Below are 15,465 nucleotides of genomic sequence, written 5' to 3'. Positions count from 1 at the left end.
TGTAATCGGCCGTTGAGTATCTGTAGGATCCAACATCACCCTCCCCCACCATCTCAACATACACCTCAGTGTCCAGGACTTCGTAAAATCCTGCAATTCCCCCCAACTTAGCAAAATTGCTAATAGCCACCAAATCCACTTTAACTGTCTGCAAGGCCTTACCTTTCTCCGATGCACTAGCCAAATACCTTAACAATAATCCTTCTGACCACACCCTTTTTTTGTCTGGCAATTGCAAAACAAATTAATTAAAATCAAAAAGAGCCCTACCATATGCCTTCTTTGTAGAATAAGCCCAAGAATGCCGCACCAAATGTCTGATTATCCTGTCCTAAGAATCCAAACCTCCTCAGGCAGTGTTTCTGGCACCTCGACCACCCATGGAGCCAACCCTCGAAATCTGCAAAACTGAAAGCAGGACAAACTATCAGCAATATCATTCTTAACCCCCGGCACATGCACCGCTGTAAAAGAAAAAATTATTAACAGGCTCTGCAATACCAATTTTCACAATACCATCAACAACAATTCTGCCCTAGTGGTCTTCTTTTGCAACACCTTCACCACAGCCATATTATCAGAATGGAAAACTACCCGCTTGTTCCTCAACTGCTCCTTCCACACCACCGAAGCTGCCCAAATCTGCATTAACTCTAGAAAAGCCACATTGCACCTCTATTCTTCATTTCAGTCCTGAGGCCATTCTGCTGTAAACCGCCTCCCCCCAAAATAAGCCCCCATGCTGATAACCCCCCCCCCGCAGCATCTGTAAGCAACTGAAGTTCCTCCTGACCCACCTAATCTGATTGCCAAAAGGAAATCCCATTAAATTATTGCAGAAAACCATCCCTCAACTTCAAATCCTCCCACACCAGCTTGGTCACCCTCACCCAATGATGCTTACTCCTACCCCCTTTCAACATATAAGCTAAAGCCCTACAAAATGTCCACCCTGGATGCACCACTCGACAGGCAAAGTTCAGCAGCCCCAACAGTTCCATGACTGAACCGATCTGAATCTTATTCTTGGCCACCCCCCCCCCCCCCGTATGGCTAAACGCATCCTCTCTATCTTATCCTTAAGTAAGCAAAACAATCCCTGTTCTGCATTTACCATTAATCCCAGAAATTCCAAAGCTCTCGCAGGACCTTCCATCTTATGCTGTGCCAGTGGTACACCCAATTCTTCACACATGCTTGTAAATTCCTGCAACCCATATTGAACCCCCACCCTCCCTTCTTCCACTAGCAAAAAGTCATCCAAATAATGCACTGCCTTCTACGTACCCACCCTCTGATTCCAGAGCCAATGTAAAAGAGTACTAAATTTCTCAAATGTTGCACATGCCACAGAACAACATATTGGCATAGCCGTATCAAAATAGTACCTATCACCAACCTTCATCCACAGTAACGGACAATCCTCCCTCCTGATGGACAACAAAACAAAAAGCTGACTCATTGTCAACTTTGACCAGCCATGGCTCCCAAAATTCCCTGATCACCTTCACTGCATCGTCCAAAGAGGCATAACGCACCTTAACTTTCTCATCTGCAATAAAATCATTCACTGATCCCCCTTCCAGAAATGAAAGATGATGTATCAATCTAAATTCTTCAGGGTGTTTCTTCGGAACTAACCCCAAAGGCGACACCTTGTAGTTAACGCAGGCAGATTATCAAATTGACCCCACAAATGCCCTGCCCTACACACCTTTCCCACCAGGTCTTCCATGATGTCTTCTTTCCCTTGCACTAAACAAAGGTTCTTATAACTCCTTCCCCAGTCCCACGGTGGACTTTATAGGAAATCCCTGCTGAAACCCCTGTATGACCTCATTCTTTAGGGCAATATCACACCAAATGTAAATACTTCCTTTAGCTCCCAACACTTAAATCATCCTAAGTTCCACCCTTCACTACCTCACTTCCTTAACTACTTCAGTCCCCTTCCACTCCTTCATTAACCTGACACTAATTCTAATCCCCCAATCACCTACTCCCCAGTCTTGCTCCACCCCCCCGTCCTTTACTCATGGGACCAGGATAACTTAGTTTGTCCCAGACTACATTTACCACATACCCGACATCAACACTAATGCCTTGAAAATCTCCCATACCACTATTTCACATCGATCCACTCAGTATTCCTATCACAAAAACTTTAGATTATCCTATACAGTACACACCTGTTCCTCAACCCTAACAAATCCAAATTCCCTTTACTCCCAAGCACTTTGCTATAAAAAGTTATTTAATTATTACCTCTTCCAAAAATAACATACTACATTATATCTAAACTAAGATAATCTGCAGGTTGCCCCTTCTACTCTCAACAAGTGTCCAAAATCTGAAAATCCATCTCCCAACAGCAAGGCAAGACTGCTCACTAAAGTTACACATATTCAACACCTGGTTCTGCAAATGTACTGAACCCAAATAATGCTTCACTCTTCTTCAGCTACAACCCCACTCAACTCGCTCCATGTTCCCCTTCTACCTGTACGGATAATTCACTTTCTTTCCTTTTTCATAGCCTCTTCCATCGTCAGCTGCGTGTGTCTCTCTACTTACTCTTGCTTTATCATTTTAAGACATAGTGATTCTGTAGGAAGCTGCTACCAAACAGAGAGACTCTGTACTTCAGAAAATGTGAAATTCAGTCTTGCTGCTTTCGTTACAATGTTTTAAATGCTAATTGTACTTAGGTCCGTAGGTAAGTACTAGGCTAGCTGCCGTTGCTGGCCATTTTAAGCCTAGCTAATTTCCCAATATTATTGTCATTCTAATGTCATTGTCACTCTATTGTTATTGTTGGCATTGGAGCCTCGCTCACTGGGCTTCTGTTGAAAATGAGTCATGTGTTCAGTTGGACTTTCCTGGTAAACAGAAGCAAAAACTAACCAACTAACTAACTGAGTGACTGACTAACTGACTAACTAAACTAACTAACACAATAGAAATATAAATACATTTTGCAAGCTAAGTTTTTATTATTTAAAATTCATTATTTTACTGTGCTGTAAGAGACTCGCCTAATTTTGAGTCCATCGCTGATTTTTTTCTGTTCATATCATCCTGTACTAAACACAAAAGACAAAATCACATCCAGTAACAACCAGGGATAATTGCCCCTGAATCCTAGTGAATGTGTTTATAGTGACGCCGTGTAATGTGCATGAATCCAGACAAAATCTTACTATGCTTACTGTCAAACTGATGTAAGAACTGTTCAAGTGTTGCCAGACAAAGAGCAATACTATTCTCTGTAACTAATAGGACAAATGAATGACTAGATAGTCCTTTGGTTTAGCTTTAATTGCAATGCATCAGTTCGTCGTGTGAATGCCAGTTATCATGGGAATAGACTGGAGGGGCAGAACTAGCATCAAAACTGAAAAAAATCTGCCTTTGTGTTGATGTTTGGGTGCAGATTGCAATGCATCAGAGTTTGGTAAAGTGGTGCCGATGGAAATAAGTGCCAGGTCAAATATCTACCTACTGGTGTTTCACTACGGTTACAAATCTGCTACTCTCTTACCAAGGAGTGAATGTTATACATGTTAATATCAAGTCATTGGTCTTATGCTGCAGATATGACTAAAAAGTGTCAGACATAGCCATGCAGCCAAATGTTCCATTAAGCCATCTTATAGCACCCCCTAAGGCGGTGTTGTCCGCATTTGGGCAGTAACACTCTTGCACAGTTGTTGTATTATATCAAAGTGTTGCATTTTTTTCCAATTGTCAAAAGTGTTCTGCAGCCAAACTACATGTCTTAGATAAGCATGTTAGTTATAGCACTACAGGAGTATGGCCACCTGGTCTAAGATGTATGCAACAGGGAAAACATTTTGTGGTGATCACATGCTATAACAGATTGTGGTTACTAGAGGAGGGGTGCATTACACATGTACAGCATACCTGTGGCAAAGTAATAAATTAGGGGTTGTCCTGATCTTTCTTAAAGCCATCATATGTTTGTTTCACTGCCTGCACACTGAGTATCATTTTATTGCATGACGTAACAGTAATATTTATATAGGATATGATATAGAAAAGGAGCACTTGTGAGCATTAATCAATCCATTAATCATATAGTTGTTTAGTTCCATTAACACCGCAGTGTGTTAATTAATTTCAGCATATGTTTGTATGCACTGATCACTAAATATTACAATACTAGTAACTGCTCTTCAACTACAAGTAAAACTGTATCTTTAAGATGACTATACTCGCTCTTGGACAGTGGCTTAAATGATTTATTTTCAGAAATTCATTGTTTTGCTTATTTTGTAGCACAACAATCAGCTTTATGTAATATACAAGGCCTGCTTTCTGAAATAATGGAATTTATTTGGCTACTTGCTTCATTGCTATGTTTTTGTTTTTCTCCATTTACTGACTGCATGTGTTTTATGCATGGCATGCCAAGCATTTTTGATAATAATGTCATTATTTCACTTTTTTTCTTGGGCTGTCCTTTTGATTGCTTCTTCAAATCTTCCTTTCTTTTTGTTTTTCTTTCCCTACATTCATCTCCTGCCTGCTGTTTACTGTTCCTGGGTTTTCCTTCCAGCCCTCTGCCTTTGAAACCTGCAAAGAACGATAGGCCACGGATGAGAAAAATATCTCGGTAAGAACATTGTGAAATCTGACCAGTCAAAGCATCTTGTGAACAATATATATTGACTTTGCCTATAATTAATAATTTACTCTTTAGAGCCACGCATATGTCCTTTTCTTATCAGTATGTACCCCTTAGAATGACACATATATCTTCTTATTATTACAATGTACCCTTTAGAACTATACAAATGTGCCATTCACACTAATTTGTTTTGAAATGAGTAGTGTTCTGGTTTATCCCACATTTCACAAGTTTTATTTTCAAACATTTTGGATGTTACTTCCTCAGGGAATTTGTCTCTCTGCTTTTTAAAACCCTGACATTGGTGAAAGCATTAAAAATCTAAATGAAATGTTTATCCATAGAAAACAAGTACTTTGTGAGCAGTTATTGGGGTGTGGGCCTTAAATGATAAGGACTTTATACATTATAAAAGTCATAGCCAAAAGACAGTAGTAGTAGTCTAATATCCTTAAAGCATTAATATTAGCAAAAGGTCACTGATGACACCAAGTTTTTATATTTTGATAAACAAAGTTCAAGGTTTTCCACTAGTTTGCAAGAACTTTCTAGAGTATTAAAATTCAATATGTTTGTAAAACAATTTGTGACAAAGGTGCTGACAGGTATTTAGCTTCAAATCACTGTGCTTCTATAAGTGTAATCTACAATGAGTAATGAAACATGTGCCAACATTTCATACTGTGCTATATTCCTGCAGTACTCTGAGTCGCTGCTTGAAGACTTATTGCACACTAATATGAGTTATAATGCTTATTTTTAGGACATCGTGCTGTGGCAATCAGTCAGACAGGAGATGTTTGTTGACATTTCTATTTAATGCAGCTCTTACTAAAGAAATAGCGAGTGGTGCATCAGATGACAAATATTCATGTGTTCATTTATACTATTTACATTTATATATTTATGAATGTGTGTACTTATTTACTAATCTACATAGTCAATTAGTAAGTTACATACTTACTCTATTAACCATGATTACAGAGCTGGGAACAAGATCCTTCAACTGGCCAGTTTAAATGAATGAGAAAATACTTATAAAAATACTTATATAAGTGTATCATCTTGAAAACAGACAGAAGAGGTTCTGTCCTTTTCATTCATTCATTCATTATCTGATTACCCACTTTATCCAGCTTAGAGAAGCAGGAGAGCCAGAGTGTATGACAGCACTCAGGAGGAACAAGAAAGATAAATTAATGGTGCATGTGTACCCAGCCCATCACAGGATTCACACACACACACACACACACACACACACACACACACACACACACACACACATGTATATATATATATATATATATATATATATATATATATATATATACACATGGATCTACTGCACAACAACAAAAGCCCATTACAACAAAACCCAAAACACTGAGACCACATGCACGAAATCACATAACACTGAACACTCACAACAACGAAACTCAAAATCACGAAACTGTAAAACACACACACACACACACACACACACACACACACACACACACACACACACACACACACACACACACACACACAAAACTACCCCAGACAACCTATCACAACATCCTACAATAGAAATAGGGAGGGGGCAAACCCGCCGGCACCCCCCACACCCCCCACTTTAATATGCTAACTCTGAGATCGCATAGACAGACACACAAGGCAAACTCACACCCACACATTACAGTCCCTCACACACACACTACAGTCACAACACACACTTACACACACCAATACCCTCAAAAATACACTTACACATCCATACTTACCTGCACCGCAACACCAGAAGCACTAACTCAAAATCCCGTAATGCCCGGATTTTGAATTTCACGCTTCTGGTCTTTCGGTGTTATGCGGTTTCATACATCTGGTCTCGGTGTTCTGGGTTTCGATCTTCTGGCCTTTCTTGCTGTTGAAGTAGACCCATACATATATATATAAATGTATATATATATATATATATATATATATATATATATATATATATATATATATATATATATATACACACACACACACAAACACATGCCTATAAATAATTTATAATATCTACAATTCATCTTTTGTATGTCTTTAGAATGTGGGAGGAACAGGACAATTTGCAAAATCCTCTTTGGATTCCATACAGATGATGCCATTGCTGGGAACCAAGCAAAAGATGAAACATTGTATTGTATAGTACACATAAGTAAATCGAAAGCAGCTCCAGCTAGAACATATACAAAAATATTTCATAATTTTTAACCACGTAGGACAATGATCCAAATATTTTGAAGGGTAGCAGAAAATGTAGGTTGCTGTACTTCAGTTAAAGCTAGAAAGCTGTTTTCAACATTTGCAATGAGCTTGGTAGCTGGTTGCTTGCTTTAAGAATTTGAGTTCTTCTGCAAAGATGATTGTACTGAAGGTCTTCTTTCATAGAACAAGAAGTACAGTTTATAAGGGAAAGGCATAGCTGAAGCCCATTATCTAGAGTTCTAAAGTTTTTTTTTGTTTGTTTTTGTGGAAATAGAAGAAGCAGTGGTGCAGAGTATGTTAAAATTGGATTACTAACACAGTCTTGAAAATCATAATCTTGAGACCATAATATCGATAAAATGCAGAAAACCACAGTGTCTAAAAATCTGAAATGCTGAATCCACTTACCTATGCAAACTTAGGAACAAGTGCTAATATGGGACTTGCAGTGGTGAGGACCCATGAATGAGTGCTGACAGGGGATTTACAGTGGTGAGGACCCATAAATGACTGCTAACATGGGTCCTGCAGGGGTGAGGACCCATAAATGAGGGCTAGCATGGATCCTGTAGTGGTGAGGACCCATGAATGATGGCTAACATGGATTCTGCAGTGGTGAGGACCCGTGAATGAGTGCTAACATGGGTCCTGCAGGGGTGCGGACCCATGAACGAGTGCTAACATGGGTCCTTCAGGGGTGAGGACCCATGAATAAGTGTTCACTGATTTCTGCAAGGGTGGGGACCAAGGAATGGGTGCTAACATAGATCATGCAGGGGTGAGGACCCATGAGCAAGTGCTAACATGGGTCCTGCAGTGGTGGGGCCCATGAATAAGTGCTAACATGGGTGCTGCAGGGAAATAAGTCCAAGAGTTCAACAGTGTGATCCTCAGCATGTTAATCTTTCAATATTATGGTGTCGAATGATTTTCAGAATTCTGGGCTTCAAGACTGCGGCTGTAAACCATTAAAATTAGGTAAGGTAGTGATGTTGTATGTAGAGTTTACACCAAATAAATGATACATAAGTTTATAGATTTGTGTCAGTCTTTGTGAACTATTTAACTTCCAGAAGCTTGAATTCTGCTACCACGTGTCAAGACTTTATGTTACTATATACATGTCAATTCTGTTTGAGCAAGGATAATACGGAATTACCTTGTCTCAGTGCTACCTTTTTCATAGCTTATACATATTTCAGTGATGTGCTTGCACGTTTTTATTTGTTTACTTTTATTGTTTTATCATTACACTTCCATATCAAATGTTTGTCCCATGTGCCTCAAATTTCAAACAAAAGATTTTGAAATTGACTTGCTTAACCATTATTTTGTATGCAAAGCAGTTACGAATTTTTGCAACTTTTCTAGTTCTGTTAAGTCATTAAGTTTTAAGACTACAGAAAGTATCACTGTGTTCAGTAGTGGGATGAACAATTAGGAATATAGAAGAGTTTTCTACAGTACTGTATAAACATCAGCAGGTGTTACAGTTAGTAACTAATCAAAATTGTCATTTGGAGTTTCAGCTACAGTTGGTAGCAGTACGTTGAACACATTCCTAAACATTGTCTGTTCGCAAAATCATTGGAATCTTAGGAAGGCCAAGGTTTCTAAATCCTGTAATCATTATGCCTTGGCAGTCCACATCCTGGCTCAGTCAAGTGCATAGCGAATTTATGAAGAAACATCCAATTGTACAGTTTCTGTTTGAAGGTAAATAGTTTATGCCACTGTTTTATCTGTAGAAGCCGATTCCAGATATGATGGAGAGGCAGAGTTATGAATCTTACTCTTCAGCTTGTTTTACTGATTCCCTGAAGAAGGTTTTTATCACTTCTTCAGGTATTTGTAAGACTATTTGATTTGTGAAGATGCAAGAGATCTTGGATTACTGGAGCCCTCATTGTTTAGAAGATAAGGCATATGTTTCATCTGAAGACAATATAACAATAACTATATTCCCTTATGCCAGCTAGCGATGACATTAGGTTGCCATCTGCGTTATCCCTGAACTCAGCAGTGCTCAATGAATGAGACACCGTATGCACCCTATATGCATCAGTCTTGATATTTATTTAGTAATAGGTGCACTAATCTGATGAAATCTCCTTTAGCTGTGCATTTTTTCTGCAGACATTAAAACAGAACTGGATCAGACATTGCCTTATAAAGACAGAGGTCACATCTTAATAATGTAACAAAATACAATTAATGAACTTTCTGAACTGCTACAGGCCTAGGCAATTACAGACTAGTAATTCTGACCAGCCTCATAGGTAAGCCATGGAAAGACTTATCATGGAACTATTCAATAAGGACATAGGGAAGAGGTCAGATTTTCAGTTCCTCAGTGGTATTGTCAGAATTAATTCCTGTATTACCATTCGGAAATGTAGGTATAGAAATGAATACCAGTACTGCACTAATAATTGAGCAGCATCTCCCAATCATGCCCCCAACATCGTGTGCCAGTGCTGCTGCCCTCTTTGCCCCTCTCTAAATCAATCATGCCCCCAACATCGTGTGCCAGTGCTGCTGCCCTCTTTGCCCCTCTCTAGATCAATCATGCCCCCAACATCGTATGCCAGTGCTGCTGCCCTCTTTGCCCCTCTCTAGATCAATCATGCCCTCAACATCGTGTGCCAGTGCTGCTGCCCTCTTTGCCCCTCTCTAGATCAATCATGCCCCCAACATCGTGTACCAGTGCTGCTGCCCTCTTTGCTCCTCTCTAGATCAATCATGCCCCCAACATTGTGTGCCAGTGCTGCTGCCCTCTTTGCCCCTCTCTAGATACTTTTCTGCTTAAGCATCTTTCATTGAAGTAATTCTTTTATGCAGTTTAAAATCATCCATATTCCATGTTAATATCTGAAAAGAGTATTCCAGAAAAGTGGATGTCGCAACTTTGCCATTAGTATTAGTAGACACATATGTGCTCAGTATAGCATATGTCTTTAATGTAATTCCTCAGAGCTATCATTGGTAAACATCTTGCCATGGATTTATGAGCCTTAAGTAGCACTAAATATTATCAGGTTTTTCATTTCTCAAGAGCCATTGCTTTTTTATTGTTTGTAAGGTACCGCATTATATCTGTGGTGTCTTAGAAGTCAATATACAATATAGTGGTTAAGCAGTCGGTTAAATTTATTTTGTTTTAATTGGATGCGTTGGCTGGTACAGTGCCATTTTCTGCTACTACATGGATCATCTGGCAATGACATAAAACAAAACAAATTACAGAGGTGCCAATGAATACACTATACTGTGACAAAATGAGATCATAGTATATAAAGAATATTATGGAAATAATGGAATGCATGCATTAGAGTATATAGGTCCAGCGAAAAATAATGCAGGGAAGCATATGCATATATATATATATATATATATATATATATATATATATATATATATATATATATATATATATATATATATATATATATATATATATATATATACACAATATATATGCAGCATTCCATAATTCATCAACTGCATGTATGCAGGGTACATCAGACCAAAAGGTCATCAGGATAAGACTAGAGAACATGATGAAGTCAGTAAGTACCCTTTATCTCTGAAACAGACACTCTTGTATGCTTGAGTTAACTTGCAAACTTCAGCAAAACAGCTGTAATGTTATGCTTTTTTGTAGCCTCTTCCAAGCAGCTGGGACAAGTTTGCAAAAAGATCTTTCACGTATGGCAAGGGAAAGACTGGGCATGATTAGTCAGCGAGTAGATTTCAATGAGTATTTAGTTTCTTGGATTGATTCATTAGTATGTATTCTACTAGAATTCTAATTACCGGTAACATTGGAATTACTATTATTATTATTATTATTATTATTATTATTATTATTATTAATTAAAGTCCCTATGCTAAAGGAGATCCAAGGGTGTATGGGTAGATTTAGCTGTTCTTTTGGTTATATGCAAAACTTTATCTTGAATTGATGTTAATAGGTATTAGAACACAGATAGAGGTATTGCCATCAGAGTTATAAACTTTGGATCAACCAAGTAGAAAAAGATCTGCTTCCAAAAGCTGTGCACAGTTAGGAAGGATAATGTTAGAGAGGGAGTAATTTTATGACTTTTAATGAGCCAGTATGAAACAAGAGGCAGTGGTAATTAACAAGCTGTTTGAAGATTTTTTGTATGTCAGTGAGAGAGAGAAAGCCATATTGGAAATGAGAGTATGATAGACTGTGATAACTGAGAAACCTAGTTAAAGGAGGCTGCAGAAAGGGGCAGAGGCATAGCTAGGGAGGGACAAGGGGGCAACCCCTTCAGGTATAGGGTGTTAGGGTGCACGATCAAGAGATGCCAGTTGATCAGTTGTGTAGCACTGGTATTCATTCTGTAGCAGTATTTCTGAATGCTAGTACTGAAATAAATATTGAAACTGATTTTATGGTTAGGTTTGTGTTTACTATGTTGCAGCAAGCTGCTACAGGATGAAAAGTAGGAGGATCTTTTCTTTGTTTGTTTTTTTTTTTTTTTTTCTTGTGCTACTCAAGCTAGAGTTGAGAAGCACAGAATTGTCTTGACCCTGAGCCAGATCAGGTAATAGACCTTTTTCTTTGATTCCTCAACTTACAATTATGGAATGCCAAATTGGAAAATGGCACTGGACAGTTGATGAACCAGTTATGGCTCTGAAAAGTGTGTGTGATGGAAGCAATTGACACTAAGACTGCCACAGATAATACAATTATCTTTTCTGTTGTGGCTATATTGGCAGGAGGAGGATAGCAAGGTAATGTCTAGTGTGTCTTCCAAAAAATAATTCCATTAGAATATAGTTTGATGATTTATCATAGATGCTTTTGCTTTTATAAATTAATTTAGGAGAAAGCTTATCATCTTTATCATTATAAAGACATCCCCATCTTGTCTTGATATTGGATAGTTACTGACCACCAGGATTAATTTAAGGTAAGATAACTGGCCATACAAAAGTATTTTGTCAAGGATACTGGTATTTAACTTTTCTTGGAAAAATATCAGTAAATCCAAAATCTTAGCTGTGTGAGAATTTAAAAAAAGAAACTGGGATTCTCTGGCATTTGGCATTGTAGAACAGAGAACATATTCAACAAAAGATGTATTTATAACATTGTCATCTTGCATTATTGAATGTTCTATGGCTAGAATCTGTTTCAATTTTCATCAAATGTTGAATTTACAGCATTCTGCTCCTAAAACCATCTAGGACTGCAGACTGCTCTAACTTTGGATCACAGACTTGTGACTCAATCCAGTCATCCAGTCATCATCAACCCACTTTTCCCATTTACCATATGTGGCAGATGTGTTGTGTCATCTGTCACTATCTGTCTTGATTCAATGCCACACTCCTACCTTCCTCAGTAGTCATGCCTAACTGTCACAGGTCTTTTCTCACACAATCCAGCCATATCTTCACTTAATGCCCTCATTTACTCTTGCACTTTTCCTGTCTGTCCCATATCGTCATCACCAGATTGCTGTCTCCTTTACTGAGCATGTGTCCAAACTACTATAATCTGTTCTCTTTGACCTTCTCTTCAATTGGAGCTACTTGGGCTTCTGCTCTGATGTCTTAATTTCTTCACTTGTCCCACAGTGTGCATCCTGCCACCTGTCTCAACCACTTTATCTCCATCATCTATAGCATCCTCAGTTGCTCTCCAATCACTGCTCAGGTTTCTGTTCCCTGCAATAGTACTGGTTACACCACAGTTTGTATACCTTGCATTTCAGCTCTTTGACATGGCATTCTTCTGTCAGATATTACCGTTGACACTGTGCCAGTTGTCTCAAGCACCTCTGTCTCTAGCTTTGACCTTTTCATTCAGAGTTCATTTCCCCTCAACCACTCCTCTCAGGTACTTAAAGCTTTTAACCTGTTCCACTATTTTGCCTTGTATCTCATTTTTCATCTTTGTCTGATTTCCCCCATTTGCTGCCCAAACAACTGCTTTGTGCATACTAAGTTTCATCCCATTTTGAACTTCTTGTTCAGAGACTGCTTGTAATGCCATATTATCTATATGCAACAACTCTGTTGCTATGTCCCCTCCAACCTGTTTGCAAATGTAGTCCATTATGAATTTGAACAGCATTGGGCTCAGAGCTGAACCCTGATGCACTCCCAGTCCCAGTGGAACCTCTTTGTGGGTCCAAACATTGTTTTTTTTTTTTTTTTTTTTTTTTTTTTGCTTATGTCACTGGGTCCTTGTACACTGCCTGCACAAATTCTACCAATGTTTTTGGGACTTTGAACCATCGCAGGACTGCCCAAATCTTCTTTCATGGGACCTTGTTATATGCTTTCTGCAAGTCTAGGAATACCAAGTTGGACACTTTCCTTATCTCTAGCTTCTTCTCAAGTACCTGCTTCAGTGCAAACATCAGCTGTGCTGCATCCTGATCTGAATCTGAACTGCTCGTCTGCCATCTTGCTTTCTACTACTTTGCATATTTGTTTATCTATCACCCCTCCGGAAGTTTCATGCTGAGTGACAGACGTTTGATACCTCTATGTTGCCCACAGTTGTGAATGTCCCCTTTGACCTTGTGTACTAGTACTACTATTTTTACTCTCAAATCACCTTGGATTCAGCTTTCTCCCCGTACTGCTAGGAGTATTCTCAGGAATCATTTCTCCTGTAACTCACCCAACATCGTAATCATATTTGTCATGACCTCATCTGAAACTGCTGCTTTCCCTGACTTCCATAGTGTTGCTCTTACTTTTTGTAGATTGGGCTCCACTTCTTTCAGTAGGGTACTCTTCATTCAGAATCTGCTGAAAGTACTCCTTTCCTCTGTTGTTGATGTCTTGTGGACTAATAAGGATCTTTTATGAAGGGTGTCTAATGAATATCGTCTTTATCTTTCTGTCTTTTCCTTGTACAGCAATACAGTTTCTTTATGCCACCTACTGAATCAGTTTCCAGAAGCTGGTAGGGTGTCTCTGATGCCATGTATTTCACTACTGCAACTGCTTTCTTAGCCTGTTTGTTAGCCAACCGGTATTCCTCCTTAGCCAAGTCTTTCCTGTCTCCCACATTAACCTCAGTCCTTTTTTCTTTTGATGACTTCCCGACTTCTGCATTCCATCACCATCTCTCATTATACTTTATTTCCATACCTGGCTTGGTCACGTATCTGTTCTATAGTCCTCACACATACTATATGGAGACATTGCCATTCTTCTTCTTCAGCTGTCTCTATTTCCACTACTTCTAAGGTGTTAGGGCCCTGATTAATTCCTTGAACCCTTGTGCTTTCAATTTTTTCATCTCACAGGTCTTAAGCCTCATATGTGTTGTCCTTAGAGCCTTCACTAACTAGTGGTTTATGGTGTGGGTTGACTGCTTCACTGGGGATGAGTTGCATACTGGTCAGTCTTGTGCATGATCCTGTGATTCTTTCTCTTGCTGAACCATGAGTTGCCAACCACTAAGCCATTTGTCAGACAGAAGTCTAGAATGGCTTGGCCTTCTTCATTCTGATTCCCCACCATGTGGACCAAGGCAGTCCTCTTATACTTTTCCGCCTCACCTGATGTGAGCATGCAATTCTCCGCTGTATCAACACTAACTAATGTTGTCTTGCTTTATCTAGTAGGTCCTCCAACTACTGTCTGAATGTACTCTTTTCCTTGCTATGACAAACCTGCAATGGGGCATAGACTGACATTATGAATACTGCCCTATCCTTACACTAGCATCTTATTTTTATGATTCTGTCATTAATTCTGATGACATCCCTCACTGCCTTCTGAGACCACTCCTTCACTACAATTTCCAAAGCATTTCTAGTTTGTTCTCCTCCTGAGTAGTGGATTCTGAGTCCCAAGACAATTGGCTTTGCCGCACTGCCCCTCCATCTTGCCTCTTAGATGTAGTGGATGTCAAAACTTGTTCTTGCCATCATGAGATCCTCTTCCAAGCCATGTCTTGTCAGTGAATCTTTGTGGACTGGAGTGAAAGAAGGAGGCCAAGAGGTCAGAGTGATTTCACGTGGACGAACTGGAATGAATATGGACATTCTTTCAAGTTATTCTTAAAACTTCAATAAGTATCCAGGAACAAGAAGGAAACTCCGGGAGTTTAAATTCACTCAGTTTAATATGCCACGAAATAAAAACAGCCACAAGTATTATGTTGACAGCAAATGTGCTGTCAACATAATACTTGTGGCTGTTTTTATTTCGTGGCATATTAAACTGAGTGAATTTAAACTCCCGGAGTTTCCTTCTTGTTCCTGGATACTTATTGAATTTTTCGAGTTATCAGTTTCAGTTCTTGTTGGAGTTATTCTTAAAACTTGCTAATGTTTCAGACAGGCTTATCCACATTGGCAGTCTTTCCACAAAATGGGTATTTTCTGTTTTATAAACGCTTCTCTTATCATGGCACCATACCTTTTTATTTTATAACTGCAGTGATTATATCTATGAGTTTTGATGTTGTCATTTAATTCCAGATTAAAGTTGCTAGCAGGAATTAATTTATATATATATATATATATATATATATATATATATATATATATATATATATAGGTTCATAGGTTTGT

General features: G+C 38.8%; 1 protein-coding gene across 3 annotated transcripts in view; it reads left to right on the top strand.

Annotated features, from left to right (window-relative positions):
• GPC5 (glypican 5) overlaps positions 1–15,465 on the top strand; it is a 4,047,478-nt gene that overhangs the window by 1,880,703 nt on the left and 2,151,310 nt on the right. For 2 of the 3 annotated variants that reach the window (XM_044070104.1, XM_044070106.1), the window contains exon 5: positions 4,580–4,636. The exons of the other annotated variant lie outside the window; for it this stretch is intronic. In XM_044070104.1, the coding sequence (XP_043926039.1) occupies positions 4,580–4,636 (57 nt within the window). The remainder of the gene's footprint in view (positions 1–4,579; positions 4,637–15,465) is intronic. 3 annotated transcript variants of the gene reach the window in all.

This window comes from Protopterus annectens, chromosome 4.part1 (assembly GCF_019279795.1).
Source record: "Protopterus annectens isolate FY-2018-M chromosome 4.part1, PAN1.0, whole genome shotgun sequence".
In the NCBI taxonomy this organism is placed as follows: Eukaryota; Metazoa; Chordata; order Ceratodontiformes; family Protopteridae; genus Protopterus; species Protopterus annectens.
Note: the sequence above shows the minus strand (reverse complement) of the source record. Positions and strands in the feature narration are given on the sequence as shown.